The 22,556-nt window shown below is 42.4% G+C and overlaps 1 protein-coding gene and 1 pseudogene across 1 annotated transcript; both read right to left on the bottom strand.

The window, feature by feature from the left end:
- Positions 1 to 3,494: 3,494 nt before the first annotated feature.
- On the bottom strand, positions 3,495 to 5,191 carry LOC148097185 (uncharacterized; annotated as a pseudogene).
- A 1,270-nt stretch (positions 5,192 to 6,461) lies between these two features.
- On the bottom strand, positions 6,462 to 7,118 carry LOC148097184 (uncharacterized). Its single transcript, XM_087833286.1, has one exon. The coding sequence runs from the start codon at positions 7,116 to 7,118 to the stop codon at positions 6,462 to 6,464; it is 657 nt and encodes a 218-aa protein (XP_087689412.1).
- Between the last annotated feature and the right edge of the window lie 15,438 nt (positions 7,119 to 22,556).

Raw genomic sequence — 22,556 nt, 5'->3', positions numbered from 1 at the left:
AGCGAGACAGCAGTGCTGCTCCTTCTTTCAATTAGACATCCATGTGTCCTGTAATCCATTTGGCCAACCGCTGCACAATGAGTATTACACATTCTTCCTTTGAAGAATCTCAACTTGTTCTCTAATGTGTGCCTTTCTCTTATACTTGTATATATTTTTCTTTTTTTTGTATATATCCCTTTGACAGTATGTATTTGTCCTTTTTGCTATTTATTCCTGCCGTCTGCAGTTGCATCCCGAAGTTGATGTGAAACACCTACAATTTCGTTGTACATGCACAATGACAATGAATGAGTATTATGTTCTATTCTATTACAATAAATCCCCTCTTCTTTTCACAACAGTCTAAAAACATCTATGAACTGAGAAGTTTTGGCTTTTGGGGGAGGAATGTGGGGGAGGAATGTTGTCCCATTCCTCTCTAAAAATCTGTTCAACAGTCCTGGATCATCTTTGCTATATTTTTCATTTCATGATGCACCAAATGCTTTCAATTGGTGAATGATCTGGACTCTAGGCCATTTCAGCTTCTACAGGGTGGGCCATTTATATGGATACACCGTAATAAAATGGGAATGGTTGGAGATATTAAAGTCCTGCTTGTGGCACATTAGTATATGTGAGGGGGCAAACTCCTCAAGATGGGCGGTGACCATGGTGGCCTTTTAGAAGTCGGCCATCTTGGATACAACTTTTGTTTTTTCAATAGGAAGAGGGCCATGTGACACATCAAACTTATTGGTAATGTCACAAGAAAAACAATGGTGTGCTTGGTTTCAACGTTTCAAGCTGGAGAGGAAATGGCGTGTCACAAATTTAGAGGATCATCATTTAGCCTGGAGAAATAGTTTGCTGCTTTATAAGAAAGCCCTCCGCAAAGCCAGAACATCTTACTATTCGTCACTGATTGAAGAAAATAAGAACAACCCCAGGTTTCTCTTCAGAACTGTAGCCAGGCTGACAAAAAGTCAGAGCTCTTTTGAGCCAACCATCCCTTTAACGTTAACTACTAATGACTTCATGAACTTCTTCACAAATAAAATTTTAATCATTAGAGAAAAAATTACCAATAATCATCCTACAGATGTAATATTATCTACAGCTACTCTTAGTACCATTGATGTTAAGTTAGACTCTTTTTCTCCAATTGATCTTTCTGAGTTAACTTCAATAATTACTTCCTCCAAACTATCAACGTGTCTTTTAGACCCCATTCCTACAAAACTGCTCAAAGAAGTCCTGCCATTAATTAATTCTTCGATCTTAAATATGATCAACCTATCTCTAATAATCGGCTATGTACCACAGGCCTTCAAGCTGGCTGTAGTTAAACCTTTACTCATCTCTAGACCCAGCAGTCTTAGCTAATTATAGGCCAATCACCAACCTTCCTTTCATATCAAAAATCCTTGAAAGAGTAGTTGTCAAACAGCTAACAGATCATCTGCAGAGGAATGGTTTATTTGAAGAGTTTCAGTCAGGTTTCCGAGCTCATCACAGCACAGAAACAGCTTTAGTGAAGGTTACAAATGATCTTCTTATGGCCTCTGACAGTGGACTCATCTCTGTGCTTGTCCTGCTAGACCTTAGTACAGCATTCGATACTGTTGACCATAATATCCTATTAGAGCGATTAGAACATGGTGTAGGTATTACAGGTACTGCACTGCAGTGGTTTGTATCATATCTATCTAATAGACTCCAATTTGTGCATGTAAATGAAGAGTCCTCTTCACACACTAAGGTCAATTATGGTGTTCCACAGGGTTCGCTGCTAGGACCAATTCTGTTTACATTATACATGCTTCCCCTAGGCAGCATCATTAGAAGACATAGCATAAATTTTCACTGCTATGCAGATGACACCCAGCTCTATCTATCCATGAAGCCAGATAACACACACCAACTTAGTTAAACTGCAGGAATGTCTTAAAGACATAAAGACCTGGATGGCCGCTAACTTTCTGCTTCTTAATTCAGATAAAACCGAGGCTATTGTACTCGGCCCTGAAAATCTTAGAAATATGGTATCTAACCAGATTCTTACTCTGGATGGCATTACCTTGGCCTCCAATAACGCTGTGAGGAACCTTGGAGTCACTAAAGTTAGAAATATCCTGTCTCTTAGTGACGCTGAAAAACTAGTTCATGCATTTATTACTTCCAGGCTGGACTACTGCAATTCATTATTATCAGGATGTCCAATAAACTCCCTGAAAAGCCTTCAGTTAATCCAAAATGCTGCAGCAAGAGTACTGACAGGGTCTAGAAAGAGAGAGCATATTTCTCCTGTTTTGGCTTCCCTTCATTGGCTTCCTGTTAAATCCAGAAAGAATTCAAAATCCTGCTCCTCACATACAAGGTCTTAAATAATCAGGCCCCATCTTATCTTAATGACCTTGTAGTACCGTATCACCCTATTAGAGCACTTCGCTCTCACACTGCAGGCCTACTTGTTGTTCCTAGAGTATTTAAAAGTAGAATGGGAGGGAGAGCCTTCAGTTTTCAGGCCCCTCTTCTGTGGAACCAGCTTCCAGTTTGGATTCGGGAGACAGACACTATTTCTACTTTCAAGATTAGGCATAAAACTTCCTTTTTGCTAAGGCATATAGTTAGGGCTGGACCAGGTGACCCTGGATCCTCCCTTAGTTATGCTGCAATAGACGTAGGCTGCTGGGGATTCCCATGATGCATTGAGTTTTTCCTTTCCAGTCACCTTTCTCACTCACTATGTGTTAATAGACATCTCTGCATTGAATCATATCTGTTATTAACCTCTGTCTCTCTTCCACAGCATGTCTTTTATCCTGTTTTCCTTCTCTCACCCCAACCGGTCGCAGCAGATGGCCGCCCCTCGCTGAGCCTGGTTCTGCCGGAGGTTTCTTCCTGTTAAAAGGGAGTTTTTCCTTCTCACTGTCGCCAAAGTGCTTGCTCATATGATTGTTGGGTTTTTATCTATGAAGTGCCTTGAGGCGACTTTTGTTGTGATTTGGCGCTATATAAATAAAATTGAATTGAATTGAATCTTTTTATCTAGGCAACTCTGTCTCTCTAAGATGCTCTTTTGATTCCCAGTCGTGTTACTGACCTGTTGCCAATTAAACGTTGGGTTACTTAACGTAATCCCTGGTTCTTAGATAACAAAGTGAGGTGTTTCACTATGGGAATCGCCTCGGCGTGACCAACTACAGAAGCTCCAATGACACCACGTGTGTCTACGACAGACCTGTCGAGCCGTGCTCAGTGCTCTGCCCCCTCATTCTAACACGGCCGACCAGCTCCTCCTAACTCATTCCAAGCAGATTTCTTTCCGTGCCTAAGCAAGGAGGGAAGTGTAGGTGAAACACCTCAATCTGTTATCAAAGAACCAGGGATTACATTAAGTAACCCAACGTTCTTTTTCTAACTTCGCTCAGTGTTTCACTATGGGAGATATGGCCCACTCCCAGATTGCACCAGCTCCCGAAGCTACGCTCCAGTACTACTCCAGGATTTCAGGTGGAACCTGAGGCACCAGAATCCAGCACTGCCTGAGCCAGGGATGACTGTGCAACATCCAGCCGATAAAACAGGACAAACGTGTGTGGCGTAGCCCAGCTTGCCACTGCACAAATATCCTGGACTGATAAACCTCTGAACAAAGCCCAGGATGTGGCCACACCCCTAGTGGAGTGAGCTCGAAGTCCCGGGGGGGCCTGCAAGCCCTTACAGCTATAAGCCAGAGCTATGGCCTCTACAATCCAATGAGCTAGCCTCTGGCGTGATACGGGCCTGCCCTTGTGAGGGGAGGCCTAGGAAACAAACAGCTGATCTGACTTCCTGAATCCAGCTGTTCTGTCAACATAAGTCCCCAAGGCCCACACAGTGTTAAGCCTCTGCTCCGTCTCTGAAGAGAATGGAGGGGGGTGAAAAGCCAGGAGCTCTACTGTAGAGCACCTGTATGACGTTTCCAACACTTTAGGGACAAAGGCTGGGTTAGGCCTCAGACGTGCTTTAGAGAGTCCCGGGGCCAGCTGTAGACAAGAGGGGTGAATAGACAGAGCCTGTAATTCACTAACTCGCTTGGCTGTGGCTAGAGCCAACAGCAGCGCGGTTTTAAGAGAGAGAAACTTCAACCCTACTGCCCCAATAGGCTCAAAAGGGTGGTGGGAGAGAGCGTCTAAAATGACTGACAGATCCCATAAAGGGACCAGTGGTCTAGAGACTGGGAGGGTTCGATGTGCCCCTCTCATGAAGCGACATACAAGGGGGTGCTGACCAGCCGGTTTATCACCAAACCCCACGTGGCAGGCTGAAATAGCTTCTAAATAGACCTTTATGGTGGAAAAAGCTCTCCTTTTGTCCAGCAAGTCTTGAAGAAAACACAACAGCTCCACCACTGTACACTGAAAATGGATTATCTGCTTTTCATGGCACCACTCTTCAAAAACACGCCATTTACTGCTGTAAATGGAACGAGTGGAGGAGGCTCTGGCATTCTGAATGGTTTCAATAACCTTCGGAGGCATGCCTGCTGCCTTCAAATTCCACCTTTGGGCCAGGCCCAGAGAGCAACCTGGTCTGGATGGGGATGGTATATGTCCCCACGCACCTGAGACAGAAGGTCCCTGCGGATGGGGAGTGGCCATGGCTCGTCCACCAGAAGCTGGATGATTTCTGCTATCCAGTGTTTGGATGGCCACCGTGGAGCTATTAAAATCAGTGACAGCCCCTGATCCCTCACTCTGATCAGTGTAGGGGGTATCAGGCTGAGGGGAGGGAAAGCATACAGCAGAGTTTTTGGCCATGGATGGGCCAGCGCATCCACGCCCCGTGGTGCATCTGCGTCTGACAGGGAGAAAAACAGAGGGCACTGTGTGTTTTCTCGCGAGGCGAAGAGATCTACGGCAGCCCGGCCGTATCTCTGCCAAATCTGCTCCACCACCTGTGGGTGTAGCCTCAATTCTCCGAACAGTGGATTTCCTCTGGACAGGAGGTCCGCCCCCCTGTTCAGAATTCCTGGCACATGAGTTTCCTGAAGGGAGAGGAGCCGAGTGCTGCTCCACACAATTATTTCCCTGGCTAATCTGTGTAGCTGCTGGGAATGGGTGCCGCCCTGGCGGTTGATATAAGCAGTTGTCTGGAGTTGTCTGTTTTCAGTAAAACATGTTGTCCCCGGAGATATGGCAGAAAATGCCATAAGGCTAGGAGAACCGCCCCAAATGTACCACCGATATCATCGAGGCCATGAGGCCGAGGAGATGGAGATAGAGTTGGAACCGCACGACTTTCCCCAGCTGAAAACGGGAAAGACAGTGAGTGAAGGATGCGATCATCCGCTTTGAAAGCGTGATACGATAGGAGATGGAATCTATTCTGAGCCCCCTGTAAACTGGGCGGGTTCCAAGTGGCTCTTTTTCAGGTTGATTGTGAACCCGAGCTCCATGAGGTGATTCACTACCACCTCAGAGTCTTTGATTGCCTGCTTGCGCGATCGTGAGCATATTAGATAATCGTCTATGTAAGAGAATATTCTGATGCTGCTGTTCCTTAACGGAGACAGCACTGCCTCCAATCATTTGCTGAACACCCTTGGGCTAAGGGTAGCCTGAATGGGATCGTTTGAAACTCGTACGCTACGCTCTGATAAGCGAACCTGAGATATTTCCTGTGTGGAGGATAAATGGCGATGTGAAACTATGTGCCTGATAGGTTGATTGTAACAAACCAATCGCCTGTGTGAATTGAGCGACAAAGCATCTTGTGTGTGAGCATTCTGCGCCATTTGTCCACAAGTCTGTCTTCCCTGAACTGGAGGAGAAGACTGAGAGTGTGCTCCTAGTGAACTGGGAACTTCCAGAGACCCTGAACCTTGGAGTGATTTGGTTACCCCTTCTAACACCTTCCTTCTCTTTGGGGGAGAAGGGAGGGGTGACACCGAATGTTGCAAGTGTGCTAGGCTGACTGCTTCTTTTTCCCCTCTCCGGGGTGTGACGGCTTGTTCTTTGCAGCAGCTGCTGCGAAGGACTGCTTGCCCCAAGGTCTTTGGTTCTCTACTTTGGCCTGGTAGGCAGACTGCGGGCCTCCTGCTCCTCTCTGCATTCTGACCCCACTCTGTCTCCCTCTCACAGCTGCTGCTGTTGCGGCAAAGCCAGCTCTTGGCACCTGCTGGGGCTGAGAGTTAGGTTTTCTGGGTAAGCAGAGGTTGAAGGCTGCATTAAGCGAGCATACTGACTGTGCAGCATATTTGTACATCCTTTGATAAATAGATGCCGTGAGGCGATCCATCTTGTTGGGCAAAGAAATGCTAGAAGAAGCTGAGATTGCCCTGCGGTTAGGGTGAAGGTGATACGCCACTGAAGGCTCCACTGCTGGGGGTTTGGTCAGCCCCAGTTCACCCATCCCCTGGATCTCAAGCTTAGAGCAGCCCTTGGTCAGAAGCTTGCTTTTAAAAGGGCTTGACCAATAGCGACTAATTTCTTTCATGCAGGCCGGTACTGCTGGCAGAAGCTGCTTCGATGACAGCAAGGCTGGTGGGAGCCTCTTGCCGTCATACAGGTCGCGTTCTGCCCATTCGGCATCCTGGGCGGCTGACCATGACAAATTGCTGTCCACCGGGGTGCAACTTCAGCCCCACTTGGTGGCCTGGACTGCTGGGAAGGAAAGGTAGAGTCATCCTCCTGTTGCTCATCCATATCCTCCAGGTCGAGGAGGTCGGAGTCGGCATCGCCCTCCGCGTCCTCACCACCCGGCTTGCCCACATTTTGATCGAGGAGGTCCTCGGACGATGGGGGCATGAGCGGGGACTCTTCTTCCATCATGTCTGCCCAGCTTGTAGAGGCTCGCGGATGATGGATATCGCTCGTAGCAGTAGCGGCCGAAAGGCAGGGGTCCTGACTGTTCATTACTGCTACTCTCAGCCTCCTTTCCAGGACTTTCTCTGGCATCAAAACACAGTGTGGGCATCCCAGAGGGTCCGCCAGTGAAGCCTGAGCATGCTTGGCACCCATACAGACGATACACATTGGATGAGGGTACCTGTCCGAGATGGTGGCACCGCATGATGTGGGGCATGGGCGGGATGCAGCCTCTTTGGCCGTCGGCTCCGAGCTTTTGGCGGGGGTAGGAGCCGTAGACATGGTTAGCGGAAAGGGGTGAGACTAGGCTACACCAGGCTCGTCTCGACACGTTAGCCCATAAGTAGCTAGGACTAGCAGCGGGAGTTAAAATCCGAGCTAGTCGCCATGGGAGTCAGCTTGTCGTGACACGTTAGCTGCACTCCGCTAGCCAATATCGTTAGCAACTTAATGCTAACCAAACCCTAGGTTGACTAACAAGCTAATGCTAGTGAGACGCTAATGTGGTTCGTGGCCTGCTAACAAGTTAACGCTAGCCGGACACTGAACAAACAGCTCGCCATAACGCGTTAGCCCGACTTACACAGCGTCGGCTACCTCGCTAACTAAAACCAGGAACCGCTGGGACAACTCGCCTGACGCGGTTGCTGTTCCACAGTGTAACTCTAAGTACACTTCTTTCGAAGGACTTACTCAGCACCATCCAAACTGGAACCGGAAAAACTGCGTTCGGCGACGTACTCCTACACGGGATGCCTGAGAACTGTTAAGCAGCTAATCAAGTTAGCCTGAATGCGCTGAGGGAGCTCAAAGTAGTTTCTCACGGGAAGAAAGCAAGAATGAGTTAGGAGGAGCTGGTCGGCCATGTTAGAATGAGGGGGCGGAGCCCTGAGCACGGCTCGACAGGTCTGTCATAGACAGACGTGGTGTCATTGGAGCTTCTGTAATTGGTCACGCCGAGGCGATTCCCATAGTGAAACACAGAGCGAAGTTAGAAAAAGAACTAATAGTTGTGAAATATTCTTCCAGCTGTTTCTTGTAGTACCACTTACTTTTCCAGCTATTTGCTACTCCTGTCTGAGTAGCAAAAATAGCTTTGAGACATGTTTGTTAAAAATCTAATTTAAAATAAACCTAACATTGCAAACCAATGTTTTATTTGCATTTTACACAGCCTTTTTGAAATTGCTCATTATGCCAAGTCAGTTTGCTGACAATTGTACTGTTAGGATTTTAGCATGTCAGAGATGGAAGTTCTATCATTGAAGTAAAACAAAAACATACATAAAATTTCAATTAAGCTTGAGGGCCTTTTACTTGTTCTCTGAATAGTCACTTACTGGTAACATCTTCAAATCAAATATGTTTATTTGTCTGTCCAAAAGTGCTGTTTAGCACAAAAAATCTTCTATCTTCCTCCAGATTTCCACATGAGCTTACAATATTCTGCCAAACTAAGATTGATTTGTTTATTTCACAGAAAGTCTTTGTGTATTTGTGCTTGTATTGCCCTTGGATGGGGATAAATCGGGATTTAGCAACATTTGACCGTGTTGCTGCCCCTCTGTTACTAAAGTTTGATAAGACTACACGAAAGCAGATTGTGTTTTTGCTTTGGAGAGTTATACTATTTAGTTACAGAAATATTCCCCCTATCTCCTTTTAATCGTATAAGTTATTAGTAACATTAACAATTTTACCATTAAAGACATGTTTTTTCACACTCCCTAAAGCATTAAAGTTATAAACTAAACTAAACTATAAAATAAACTGACCACAAACCAAACCTTGCCAAAAGAGCATGCAGAGCTGCACCTTCTACTTTGCACCAGATGACATTTAAACATAGATAACTCAGTATTCCTCCTCACCACGTTCTTGTAAAGCACAAGATCTCTGACTGATCTTAAAATGTTTACTTTGTGGTTTTACAAGGGTTCAATGTGGACCAAAGCTGGCCTGCGGACTTGTGCGTCAAAGTAAGAGACATGCTCAGCTGAAGGTAAACAACTATGAAAAATGCATTCTGCATTTATTGAGAATGCATTCTGCATTTGTTGAGAATGCATTCTGATGCATGTTGCAGAGAAAAGACAAATCTTTCAAACAAAATCATCAACTTTGCTGCTAATAGTTTTAAAACAACTGTTGTGTTCACTTTCCATGTTGACACCGAGAGCGGATGTTTTGATATCCATGCATACACAGACTTTTTATTCAGTAAAACCATGCGGAAAAAAATGTCAATAAAATGAAATAAAGTTCATAGCAACCATCTAGGCACACATGCTAATAGTAAAGATCTGCAAGAGTGCACATCTCATTGTACAGTCATAATGCACACACCCTCACACACACACATTTCCCAGCAGACTGGTGGCCTGCTGCAAAAAATTACCAGCATGCACATTCATATCCAATCACATGCATGTAATCACACACACATGCACATTTCTGAAGCCAAACACAGTCTCCCGGCCTGACACGAGGAGTGACAAAGCACCAGGTTCTTCCATCAACAGCGTGCAGAGTCACTCCCTCTCCCAATTTGACCTCCGACCTTGATGACAACAGACTGTCATCACCGTCACTCCTGGTAGGTAAACACTCCATCCTACAAAAGCCAGCAGACACACAGAATGGTGTGTGTGTGTCTTTGTGTTAATGTATGCTCACTTTAATGTGTGTGCGCTGTCCTGTTTAAACATTTGTTGTTGTTGTTGTTTTTGGTTTGTCCTTTACCCTGCTTTTTTTATTTAACCCTCATGTGCTTCGTTTTATCACCTCTGCCCTTTAAATAACTAGTTACTGAATCCAGTCCACCTGCAGCCAGAACTGAGAGCCAACACTCTTTGATTTTTCTGCTGAATGTTCAGGAAAAAGTAAGGTTTAGGGCACACAAGCGTTGCCAAAAAGAGAAATATTTACCCGGAGTGACGCAAGTAGTGCCCCGCTATTGAACCACTCTCAGCTATATTTAGAAGTTCCTCACCACCAGACCAAACTGCTGCTCTCATCAAGATAACATGAAAGACATAAAACAAATCTTCTTAGCCCCCTACCCGCTTCAAAGTTAACCCTCTCAGCAGATTCCTGCTGTTAGCAACTGATCCGTCACCTTACACATGTCAAAAACCAGACCGTTCTGTCCCAATTACACTGACAGCTCATGTTCTTCCCTTGAAACCTCATAAACTCACTTCATTATTAAAAGGCATTGGACACAATCAGTGAGTGAAGTTTGGACGACAAGAACAAACACATTTGCAACGCTCATGCTTGGTTTCCACAAATCATATATAAGTGTTTATGGGATTTTTCCACAAATTAAACAAATAAAGACGGGGGTGGGTTTGGGCTAGAGGGGAAAAGGGATCGGGGGAGGCAAGGCTCTTGGATGCTGTACGAGCCAGAGCCTGGAACCAGCTGAGGACTCCTCCTCTCCCAGGAGAATCTTCATGTTATGGCCAGCTGGAAACTATTGACAGGACTTTGGGGTTAGTGAGCAACAGAGGAAAGGGTCTTGGTGGAGAGATCACTGGGCCCTGCCTGTCTTGATGAATCCATTTTCTGCAACCAAAGTAAGACCAGAAACCAAGGAAGATGAAGAAGTATGTGTCATATACTGCTGTAATATATTTTCATGCTGGGAGTGTGAAAAAAAGAAAGACAGACTGAGTGTGAGTCATCAGCTGCATTTCCCGAAAGAGTTCTAGAGAGAGAGGGGGGGAAAGAAGGATCATCTCCAAATGGGATATATCGTCATTCACGAAAATCAAAAGTTTACTTGACTTTGTGACATCCAGTCACCAGGAAAGAAAATGAGAACTACTTCAGCACAAAAACAACTTTTTCAGACGAGTAGGATGAAGACACTGTGCTGATTTGAGTCATCCAGCGCTTGACACTTTGGCGTAATGTTTGAGCAAATCAAGCCTGTGTTGAATTACTGCCATTTTTGCAAAACGTCAAATGGGGAAGTGGTTTTTGAATCTTTGAAACTCAGCTCTTGATGGGTACAAGAGGCATGTGGGTGTTCTCTGGTGCTTTTTGAGTTTATCTCTGACATTTTTAAGACTGGAATCAAAAACCACTCGATTTGGCGTTTTGTCTCAAGTTATAAGAGGTGGGAGAAACAACAAACAGGGAGAAACAAATCCCAGAAAGAGACAGACCACCAGGTTTTTAAGAGCCAGAGCAGCACAAACAACCTCCATCATCAGGGCATATCACACTGAACAGCAGCTTTACTCAACATAGCGATTACCACATCAACAAAAGAAGGCTTCTCCATGACATCAGCCCTCTGTTTTTGCCATCCACTCGAGAAAAAAAACAACAATGAGCACTTGGCAATGCAAATTTAATGAGTGAATCATCAGTTTCTCAATAAGGAAAAGAACACTCTCCTAAAATGGAAACATTTGAACAAAACGAACGAGTAAAGCAGACTTGATTTCATTCTCGTGAACTAAAGGAGGCATTCTATCCCTTTCTCAAGCACCTTGTTTTATACACGGGGCCTCACAAAGATCTGTCACTTTGATATCCTAAATTCAAGCATGAAGTAATTCATTTCACAACAAGTTCTCTTCCTTTCTGGACTCTGGATGCACATGTGGAAAGTCTATTTTTGTTATTGTTTTACCTGAGCCATGTGGACATATGTTTTCCATTTCCATTGGTCAAAACCAGAAGGGCATGACTTTCCAACTCCCAAATAATATTTTACTAAAGTATCCAGCAGCAGCAAATCTTGGTATTGCCATCAAGTTAAACTACTGTGAACCATGTTTCAAAACATCAATAGTGAGTTGGCTTGTAATGGCACCATCGCATTGGTTAATGCAGCTTCAATATTGGCTCATACACCAATCTTAAACTATATATTTAAATATTTTTTTTAAAACAAATGTAAAAAAATAAAAAGAGCTTAAAGTTTATACAGCATGTTATGGATCAAACAATAGTGGCAAAGCTTCACACATCGATGAGCAGCAGAGATATAGCCAGATTTCTTTCTGTGAACTTGACTGACTCTAGGAGATTACATCTTTTAGAAACTTTCCCTAAATTCGTACCTGTACCTGTTCCTGAAGTCAGCAGGCAACAGAATAAAATATGTGTTGTGTCCATTTTTTACTCATGTTTAGGTTGATGTTTGTGTTCTGAGTTTTCAAGACAAGCACATCCCACAGCAGAGAGTCTAACAAATGATTGCAAGAGCATGATCAGAGTGTTTGGGTTTTTCTACAGCCATGCCCCTGGGATAGTGGTCACAGCCTGGTGGGAGTCTACTCATGTTTTAATTCCAATTGGCTTCCTTTCTTGGAGATGATTAGAAAGTCTGCTGTTCATTACAGATGGTTTTTTTTTTTCTTTTTTGAGTGGAAAAGAAAATGATTCTCCATCTGACTATTTTGGTTTGCATATATGCTGGCAGTACAACAGAGAGACAGAATCCTCATCACCTCTCTTTTGTGCCATGCTATGATATAGGTGCACATGCAACTGCACGTGCACCTGAAACTAGATATGGCATTTACTGTGAGTGGAAAAATACCCAAGAGTAATGGCATCAAAAGAAGTGCACAAACAAGTTTGTTGTGTTTTTTTTTTCCACAGTTATGGCACAGGAAATTGCTTAATCAGCAATGCCTTTTCACAGCAGTGCAGTTGTTTACACTAACCCTTCACTAACTTTCCTGTTTTGGCATCACTGGTTAATACAAGGTAACAATATAGGATTCTTTTACCTTACAAAAAGAGCTACAAAGTCAATTTGATGCTTCGCTGACTTGAGATAAAGCAACTAGCATGTCTTTCATATGATTCCCAACCTTCCAGTAAGTTGAAAGTATTAAAGTACATTCAGACTATGGACAGCTAACTAAGCTAAAGGCTAACAAAACCAGAAAAATCCTCCTGTCAAAGATCTGGCTAGTATGTCTTTTGTGTTCTTGCACTTGCTAAAGTTTGTACTGCATTTCTAAAGCTTTTGACTTTTTTTGCTGTTGTTTTATTTTTATTTTAGTTTTTTGTTTTGTATTGTTTTTTTTTTATCATGAGCCAAGTCAGGTTTAGTTGTTACATCTTCCTGGAAAGCGATACAATCTGATTTGCTAAACCTTTGCTGGTACAGATAACATAGGTTTCTTCATTCTTATTTGAGCTGGGGAGTTTTATCCCCAGAAAGTAAAAGGTTTTATCACCATAACACTGAAAGGGGTTCACAGACCTAAACACCTGATTGGGCAACACCTTGAATCACATTGAGAGCGTCATGAAGAACAAGCAAAGAGAGATTTGAAGAAGTGAATGAAATTGAGGAAAACCCACCTGACCGAGAAAGCGCAGCCCAGTTATCAACTCACAGGGGCCTATAGGAAAGCACAGAGTTTTTTCAGCTGGGGCACATGTAACACTGAGCTACTTGTGTTGATCTATGGACAGTAAAATTGCTGGTGGAACTAAAAAGCTGCGTTCCCATTCAAACTTGAAGCCTAGCAGAATGGAATCATGCAATTGCAACTTGGTTCCACAGGGGGCGTTGTTGCCTCTGCTCAACAAAATGCTCCAGACTCCTGTTTTAAGGAGATTAGGGGAAATGTGCTGCTTTTTTGCTTTGACCTGCTCTTGGTAAAAGAAATGAAAAGACAAAGGGTAAGAGGATTTCAGGAGGCAAGAGAAGAGGAGTTACTGTCAAGGATATCCCCAGGATAAGAGATGCAGCAAGAGCCATCCTCTGTGCAACAGATGATGACACTAGGGAGTTTCCTCTTGGACTTTGGCTTGCCTAACATGGTCATAAAGACCTGTTCCAACAGCAAACCCGAGGGCCAACAAACACCTCAGCGGTGAGGAAAACAGGGTGTCATCTCTGTCAGTGATCCTGCACTCCTTCAAACGATGCCCTCATTCATTTATATAACCATTAAATCAGTGGCAGATGTGAAAGAATAACAGTTGGAGGTTGGGTAAGCAAGATGCAGACAGAAAAGGAAATAAAACAAAAGGTGGAAGGTGTTTTTCCAGTATAACTTGTGCAAAACATCAGCGAGTGCAGTCTGCAGGTAATGACGTAAGGTGTTATTAAAGGCAGATGTTGCTTTAAAAATCACAAATATGCTCTGTTATGGCCATATATCTTGGTGTGTTTGTTTTTCACAATTAAAACATTTACAGACTGTGAGAGGCTTGCTTTTAATTTCACGTCAGATTCAAATTTTTCTTATGAGTTCATGGGGAAAATATGTTAACACGCACCAGTTTCAAGGCCTCCGGTTGATGCACTTGAAGAAGCGAACATCTATTCTGACTAATGTGTTCGTTCGAACACACTGATCACATCAATAAAGCCACTCAAACAAGATAAAATACTGTTTCAGTTTGATAGTGGTTGAGAAATGACATAGTTTACTCCTTATCACCATAAAAACTGACAGCTAAATGGAATAATTTATTTGATTATTAAATGGAATAATATTTCAGTTCTTTACGAAGGATTGGAGGTTACTGAAGACAAAATTACAGACTTTGTTTACTGTAATGATAAATGTTGAATACCGGCAAGAGAAACAATGCGCTTATTATGAGACTAATTTTCAGTTTCCTGTGTAGTCCCTCAAGTCAGTCTATTGTCTGTCCAACTCTTGATATTGTGACATTGTTTCCTTTGCAGAGCCAATTCAGCCCTTTTAAACATAAGCGAGCGGTGAGCTATGTCCACAGGCGTGCAGCCCACCGCCAGAACCTGAAGTGCAGCACGTATGGAGGAAACCGCTCCAGTTGGAGAAATCGAATCCATCTATGGGGAATATCCCAAAATAAACCCCTCTGTTCTCCCATATCGGGCCTTGTATAAATAAGATAGCACTGCAGGCACACTGCACCATGGGAATTAGCCAATCCAGTCCTGTAAACATCAGCCAATGACTTCTGGCAAGCTGGCCAGCTCTCAGGAGGGGAGGTTCTGCATTGGAATTCATAAATAAATCACTTTTCTGGGAGGATTATGTGGCCCCTGTCCGCCTAGCCCCCTCCACCAAAAAATAAACAGGGCCAAGCAGAAATAGCAGAGTTTAAGCACCACTACAGGAAATTATCTGGGCTTCTTGCTATAATTTAGGGACATTATTTTTGTAGCATTTGCATTTCAGTAAGACACAAGCTTTTTCCAGACCATGTTACACAATCAGTACAGTCCCCTCTGCAATGTGTGACTGTACATCTCTGTTAGAGCATAAATAAACAAAACAAGTCACAGGAACAGACTACAGAATTCTTGTGACTTAAGGACGGACCTTTGCTTTCTTTCATTCTTCAAATAGTTTTCATCTCAAATCACTGCTTGTTTTCCAATTGAGTGGTTGTTTTGGGGGACTGCTTGTGCCATTAACAGGTTCCCACAGGAAGTAATGCAGCACTATTTAAACCTACTTAGTCTGGCCCTGCCCCAGCTTTCACGTAATCACCTCTTTAGACAAACACGGGGCCCAAGTGACACATGCACTGGAAACAATAAAAACGAAAGAAAGAACGAGTTTTGATAATAAGCAGAATGTGTAAGACATGCTACCAGTAATCAACACACACGCTGTTGTATCGATGTCTGGTGGGGAAAAATAAACGTGACTGGTGTTTAACACTATTTCAGTTTCACAAAAGTGATTTGTGGCAACTATTTGATTGCAGTTAGTGGTGGTGCCATGCTCATAAATGTAAAATGCATTTGTGGACCTCACAAAGGTCTCCTTTTTGAGTAGGTGTGATATTTGTTTGGATTATTGAAATCCATCAAAAATCAACAACATCCAAGGCTAAAAAAAATAAAAATAAAGTCTGAAAGTATCAGATCTTCCAATGTACTTTTAATGGCTCACTCCATTAAACATATTTAGTCTGTAAAGTTAAGCATGTTTAAAAAAAAACAAGCAAACAAACAAAAAAACAAAACAAAAAAGGTATCTGGTCTCGAACGCTAAGATTATGTATTAACAGCACCATGGCCGCTAAGAGTGGCAGGCTAGTGCTGCTAGCTTACTGGAACTGTGTTTACGGTTTTGGTACCTTTTGGAGCATTTTTAATGTGATTACTTGAGAAATTATACAGCTTGCTTTGTGGAGGCTGTACTAACATATCACCAAAGAAGTCTAGGATTCACTTTCGGGAATAAAATTCTGGTATTTTATTTATGAATGTTATTAGCTAAAGTTAGGAGGTATCTGTGTCCATATACCTTGCTAACCAGACTAACTAGCATTAGCAGATAACTTTGTTCAGGAATAGTTCTCCAGGCTTTTTGAAAGACAATAAACGCTGTCACCCAGGCTGCTAGTAACAAAATGTTTAAAGATACATATTATAAGAAAGTCTGGCAACATGGAAACGATATAAATAAATGGGGAGGTGGCTCAAGACTTTGCGCAGCACTGTGCCCCTTGAGCCAACAGTGGTGATTTTGTGCTTCATAAATGAATTTGAATTGTACTGAATTACTGCACTTGAATCATTTATGTACAGTCTATTAAAATGAGCACTATGACCTCAAATAGGGATTAAAGTTCATGTAGTCAGGGTAAAGTTATTTAAATAATGAGCACCATGTAAATTTGCAATTATTTACTATGTTGTGCTGTTTGCACATAATATAGCTGTTAGCCAGAGAATGCTAACACAAACCTAAAGCTCCATAGAGCTGAGGGTAACGCTGTCCATATCACTCAAACAGTTATGTTTTTGTATACAAATGATGATTATAGCTAACATAGTGTCTGGATAACCTTTGGTTCCTGCCTCTGAGTTCTTAATTGGATGACACATGATCATTACAATAAGCACAAGTGACGCATAAAGTTACCAATTTAAAGATATCTTACAAAACTTGAAACTTTCTTAGACGTATTATAATTAGGAAGAATGATCCAAATGAACTTGTCATGGAATTACAAATAAAGCAAACAAAAGTGCTTAAGTAATTTAAAGCAGTTAAAGGGGGGTTGTTTCCAAATGGAGTAGGTGGTTGATGTTATTCTTGCCCTTTTCTAATTTATTCTCATGTGGGCACGAATGGGTTAAACGGCTGAGCAATGAGACGCTTCATGCTTTCAGATGTACACAGAAGCGTCAAAGAGTGGAGCGCTCCTCGCCTCCTCTGCATGTTCCATAATGTCTGCAGAGCAACTTTTACTCATACAGTACAAGGCACAGAAAAGCCTTGTGGGTGGGACGGATGCCTGCAAAAGGAGACATATACACACCAATAAACCCATACATCCTGTTCAATACAGTTTGCACACAGGTGCTGCAACCCCATGGCACACCCAACATACAGGCTGACACATATGCGATATAATGACAGTTATGAGTCAGGAAATTAAGTTTATTCTAACACCTGTTTAGTGGTTACTGTGAAAAGATTTAGTTTTTTTTTTCAGCTCTGAAATAACATTACAACATTTTTTTGCGGTCCTGTGACAAGTAGGTCTGGGGAAAGTAGGGGGGCTTCCTTTTTCCACTTCTATAAGATAAGAGAGGAAGTGACATAAGTTCCTGTAGCACACTGTGCAGCGGTGGCACGAGGCTCAGAGCGAGTGCTGCATGTGTTTTACGTTCACAGAAAAGAACTGACATGAACTTGCTCAAATTTGCAAAGTTATCTGATGCTCAATTATATCAGGCCTGCATTATCGTCAATCTATATTTAATGTTCTTTCCCCATGCTTGACTGAAGATTTTTTGGGTCTTGATGCTAACTCTTAGATGTACTGAAACAAGTTATTACTAATAATATATAACCTACAGCCTTTTAGTCATAACTTGTTGACTGCAGATAAGAAAATGTCCTAGATTAACCTCTGTTAACTCTGACTGCAGGAAATTTTGAGGGAATAAATGACTTGAGTCTTATCCCATCTGTTAATATTTCCAAAACCTGCTGAGTTTATCAAAACTTTAATATTAACCCAATAATGTGACTTTTCATGGCTTATTCTTAAATCAATGGAGGATCTGTCATCTTGAAATGAAAAATAGCTGCATGACTTTTATTATAGGACAATGCCAGAACTCGAACTCAAATGAATACAGCCAAAAAACGGTTTAGTAAGTGGGAAACGAGACTGGATTTTTAAGTCCGATGTGAAAAAGCACATCACAGCAACAAGTGTGACCATGGACAGAGAGGACACATTGAGCAACACTGTTTGTAAACTGAACCCTGAACTAGCGTCTGTCGGGTTCACTGTGTGACTCACAGCCTGTGGTGTCACAAGGGTTTAGCAGCTCAGTAAACACAGGCCGCCACAAAGGAGAAAGTGCCCTGGAAAGTACCCAAATCATCTTAAGCCTCAATCAATTGATAAAAAGGGCCACTCTCTTCATCGCTATGCGCACAGGAAGAAAACAGATTTGCTGAGACAAGAAGTTGCTTGCGGGCTGAGCTCTTTTTTGTCTTTGCTTGTTATGAAGACTGCAAGAAAAAAGAAAGAATGTGAAACAGTGACAGGAAACAAATGAGAGTGCCAATTATGTCTCCATTTTCTCAGCCCAAATCAATAAAATGACCTTTAATTCAACATGGCTTTGAAAGTTCTTTTTTTTCTTCTTTTTTAAGAAACCATCCAACTCAGACGTGGTCTCACCTTTTGTTCTGTAAGGAATAGGGTAATGACTCAGAGTTGGCATGGCGCTTGACCAAAATGAGGGCTAGTGAGGGTCAGCGTGCCACTCTAGTTTTAGATAATGGTCCGGCAGGGCCACATGAAGACAGAGTCAATGCACTGTCAGAGTTAAAAGTCCAGAGTTTGAACCCACTCCACTTTAGACTTGGCTGCAACTCAGAGAGGTTACAGGCCACTTGCTCAGTCTGATAAACAACTGAGGAGCCCAGTCGGCACAGAAACAGGCCAACTGCAAGCAAACTGAGGTGAACATGTGCAAATCTTCAACACAGAAAAGTTCCACTTGTCTGATTTGTATAATTTTTTCACACCTGAACACCTGTAGGCCTTAACAAAGGCACCAGTGTCTCTCTTCTCTCTGTCAGTATTTAATATTTCCCCTCAAACAGACAAGGTGATAGCATTTAACGACTCCAAAATGTCAAGTGATGCATGATGCAACGTAGAGAGGAAAACAGAAAACTATAGGTCAAAAAGTCAAACATTGTGAATAGCAGTGAATACGTTTGGGTGAATACCGGGGGAAAATGACGCAAGGCAACTACTTTGAAAATGGTAACCATCATCACTATACAGACTCCACATCACAGGCTTGTTACTCCAAGCTTTAGCTATGTCACCTGATGTGTGGTATTTAAACACCTTAACATACTGTTTTCCTACTTGATACTGCACAAAACTGGATCTGAAAAGAGCCATGATTGGCTAAGATCTCCCATCACATCACAAGCTGTAAAGTCCAAAAACATACCCCAGCAAAGATAGAGGATGCTTGCTCCCTCTATGACCAACTAAATTGCAATATGTTGAAAGATTATCATGATTTCTTTTCCGACTATGCCAAAAACAAATGTGGCCTATCACAGCTTTAAATTACTGTAAGATTGTTAGACTTTTCTTATTTCTTATTATAATCCTTTTACCTATTCAAGTGATTCTCACCTTCTCAGTCACAAAGTCACATGGTCTTGAGAATCTTTATGGACGTGTCATGAGATGGAAACATTATAATGTCAGTATAGCTCCTCTTTTTACTTTTGCCACATTGGTTTCACTTAAACTTGCTGATCTGCTTCTTGTTTCTTCCTGTTTGTTTTAGTGAAACAATAGAAAGACATCACCAACAGGAGACATCATTTGTGAATATTTGAAATAACAGTGATCACTTCACTACTGTGGGCTTTTTAGATCGCATAAATTCCCCAGGACCTCTAGACTGTGGGCATTTGACACATTTTAAGGGCATTCATGAGCCCCGGTGTGTTCTGAGACTGTTTTGTTTGCACAGACTAGCATTACATCAACACACAAGCACAGGAAGTGGGCAGAAAGGGGACTTCTATAGACTTAAAATAGCTTGTCAAACATCAGAATTTATGTCTCTCGGGTTTTACACCTGATGTGTCTTCTTTCGTACTCTAGTAAGACTCAATAAAAGGGTAACTATTTTAAAAACACAAAAACAGATGAGGGGGATTTGAACCGAAGAGAACCCGCTCTTTAAAAAGACTCCAGCGTAAAGTCAAAGTAGAGCCTCAAACAAAAGACAAGGTAATTTATTTCAGCTCACTTAAGAAAGTGTAGTGGCTGGAAAGTGCGTTAGCCAGTGACACTATTTCTTGGAAATCTCGAGGGGACTCTGTATGGCAGAGGGATGTGAAGTCGGTGCTTCAACTTCGAGGAGGTCACCTCTTTAACAGCCATGAATCACATAAAAATCAACAAGCCAAGTCATTCTCACTAGAGCCTTTTTCCATCAAACTATACCAAGGGCCATATGAAGTATGAGGCGTGTCATTGTACGCTGTGTAAGGGAGTACGGGTTAGGAGATAGGTCATAAAAATACCTTAAAACCTTAACCTACTTTAGGAGACTGGGTAATAATTCACTCATCCTCCTTGCTTTGTGTGCATTGGGCTTGTGGGGGGAGTTTTTTCATCTCTTTTCAGAAGTCATCAAATTAAGGTGGAAAGAGCTCATTAATTTCACTTTCCACTGGCCATATCACATGACAGGACAGAGGGTAATGGGAACACTTTTTGTAGGCATAACAAAATTTGTCATATAGCATAAGGAAGACGTACTGTACGACACCAGACTAAACATAAACACACCAAGAGTTTACACTGAGAGCTGGAGGACTGTTAACAGTGCTGGCATGGCTGCTGAAGCACCCACAGTTGCATATGTGCAGACTGCTACACTTCAAACTCCTGATCCATGGCATTGCTGTGCATATCAGAAAACTACAAATTGTATCATGTTATATATATATTGCTGTTAGCTAACATGCTGTTAGCATGTCTAGCATGTGTTCTTTATGCACTCACTGTCTGTAGGAGTACACACTCAATATAAACACAGTCTGGAATATCTAAGAGCTTCTGCTTTGTCATTCTGTCCTGCAGAGGTCCCAGGAGCAGCAGGAAGACAGGAAGCTCCACCCATTCCAAACTCCTTTAGCTCAGACAGCAACTGAGGCCCCCAGCCAGCTCCGTCTTTAAGCTGTTATCATGCGTGCATGAAACCATCTTTACACAAACACACCTTTTTTTTTCTCTCCCTTAGACATAATCCTACAGAAACTTTCTTTTACACAATTTTTAAGCCAAGTGATACAAGGAGACCAAATCAATTAACTTCATCAAAGCACAATACCAACTTCTCCACTCTCGCCTTCTAACTTCTTCCAAAAACCAAGTGCTCCCACTCCTTCGATTCTCCATTTCTTGTCCTCCCCCTCCCATCCTTCGTCCTCTTACTCTCCTCCCACCCCCTTCATCTTCCTGGCCCTCTCACTGACAGCTGGCTCTGATTATAGCTGTGAAAAATGGGGCAGTCACGCCAACAATCCCCCCCTCCCCAGCATTCCTACAGCATGACTCCGCACTTTCTTGTTACTGGTGCTAGGCCTGTCTTTGCTTCCCTCTCTCTGCATCCCTCAGTTTTACTCTCTCTTTCTTCAGCTGCCTTTTGTTTCTTGCTTGTTTTGCTGCCTAAATACTGTATACTAACATAGAAGGAGGCAGAGTTCATGAAAGCAGCTGTTTTTACTTAGTTTTTTTCAGTTTTGGGGGGTTTAAAGGGTATTCCCACTGAAAAGATAGAAGAGATATTGAGATAGTGTCACACAGCTTTTTCACATATAAAGGATATTTTAAAAACAAAAGACTGCACTAGAGAAAAACCCCTCCATCACTTTGTGCTGTGATGTTTATGGTACTTTAAACAACTATATAATGATATAGTAAGGTAGAAAACACAATGCTTTGGGGGGGAAATCATTTGTTGGTGGAATGAGGATCAACAGTGAATGCTGGTTAGGTTTTGTTACATGATTTTGCTCATCTAAAGCAATTAAGGCAATAAAAGCATTCGTTTTTGCACATCAATCCACACCCATGCTTGTTTGATAAACTTCCTGACTTGGTTGCTCCGTCCATCTTCTGCTTGATATGCTGGAAAACAGGAGACTTGCCCAGAATTCATAACAGATTCTTGATGCCATGAAACTTAAAATAGTTGGCTGGGAATTATTTTTCTTCATCATGAAAAAAGGGCCAGGGGATTAATAGATAGAGTTTCACAATCGTACAATAAACCTGAAGAATAATAGAGAACAATAAAGTTTACGATAGCATTTAATGAAACATGTTACAATGAGTCTTCAATTTACTATGTAAGGTCTACCACTGCCAGCGCTGCAAAGTATTTGTTTTCTAAAACACGATGCATGAAGACAGGTAATGAATTTAGGTCAGTGTTTTGTTGACAGTGTCATGGTTCTCTAAGTACCAGATCAGATATCAGATTAAACTTTGCTTACAGAATATTAAACACTCACTGGCCACTTTATTAGGTACACTTTGTTAGTGCCAGGTTGAGTCCCCTTTTCCTTAACTCCTCATGGCTCAGATTCAAAAAAGTGTTGGGAACATGTTAGAGATTGTGGTCCATATTGAAAACAAAGCAAGTTTTTCTTACAGAGGATATACACAGCATGGCAGTATTCTGTTAATTATATCCAGGTTAAGACA

The sequence above is a fragment of the Neolamprologus brichardi genome, chromosome 19 (genome assembly GCF_056152115.1).
Source record: "Neolamprologus brichardi isolate AB-2024 chromosome 19, ASM5615211v1, whole genome shotgun sequence".
NCBI classification, from domain to species: Eukaryota; Metazoa; Chordata; class Actinopteri; order Cichliformes; family Cichlidae; genus Neolamprologus; species Neolamprologus brichardi.
This window is presented reverse-complemented; position numbering and strand designations above follow the sequence as displayed.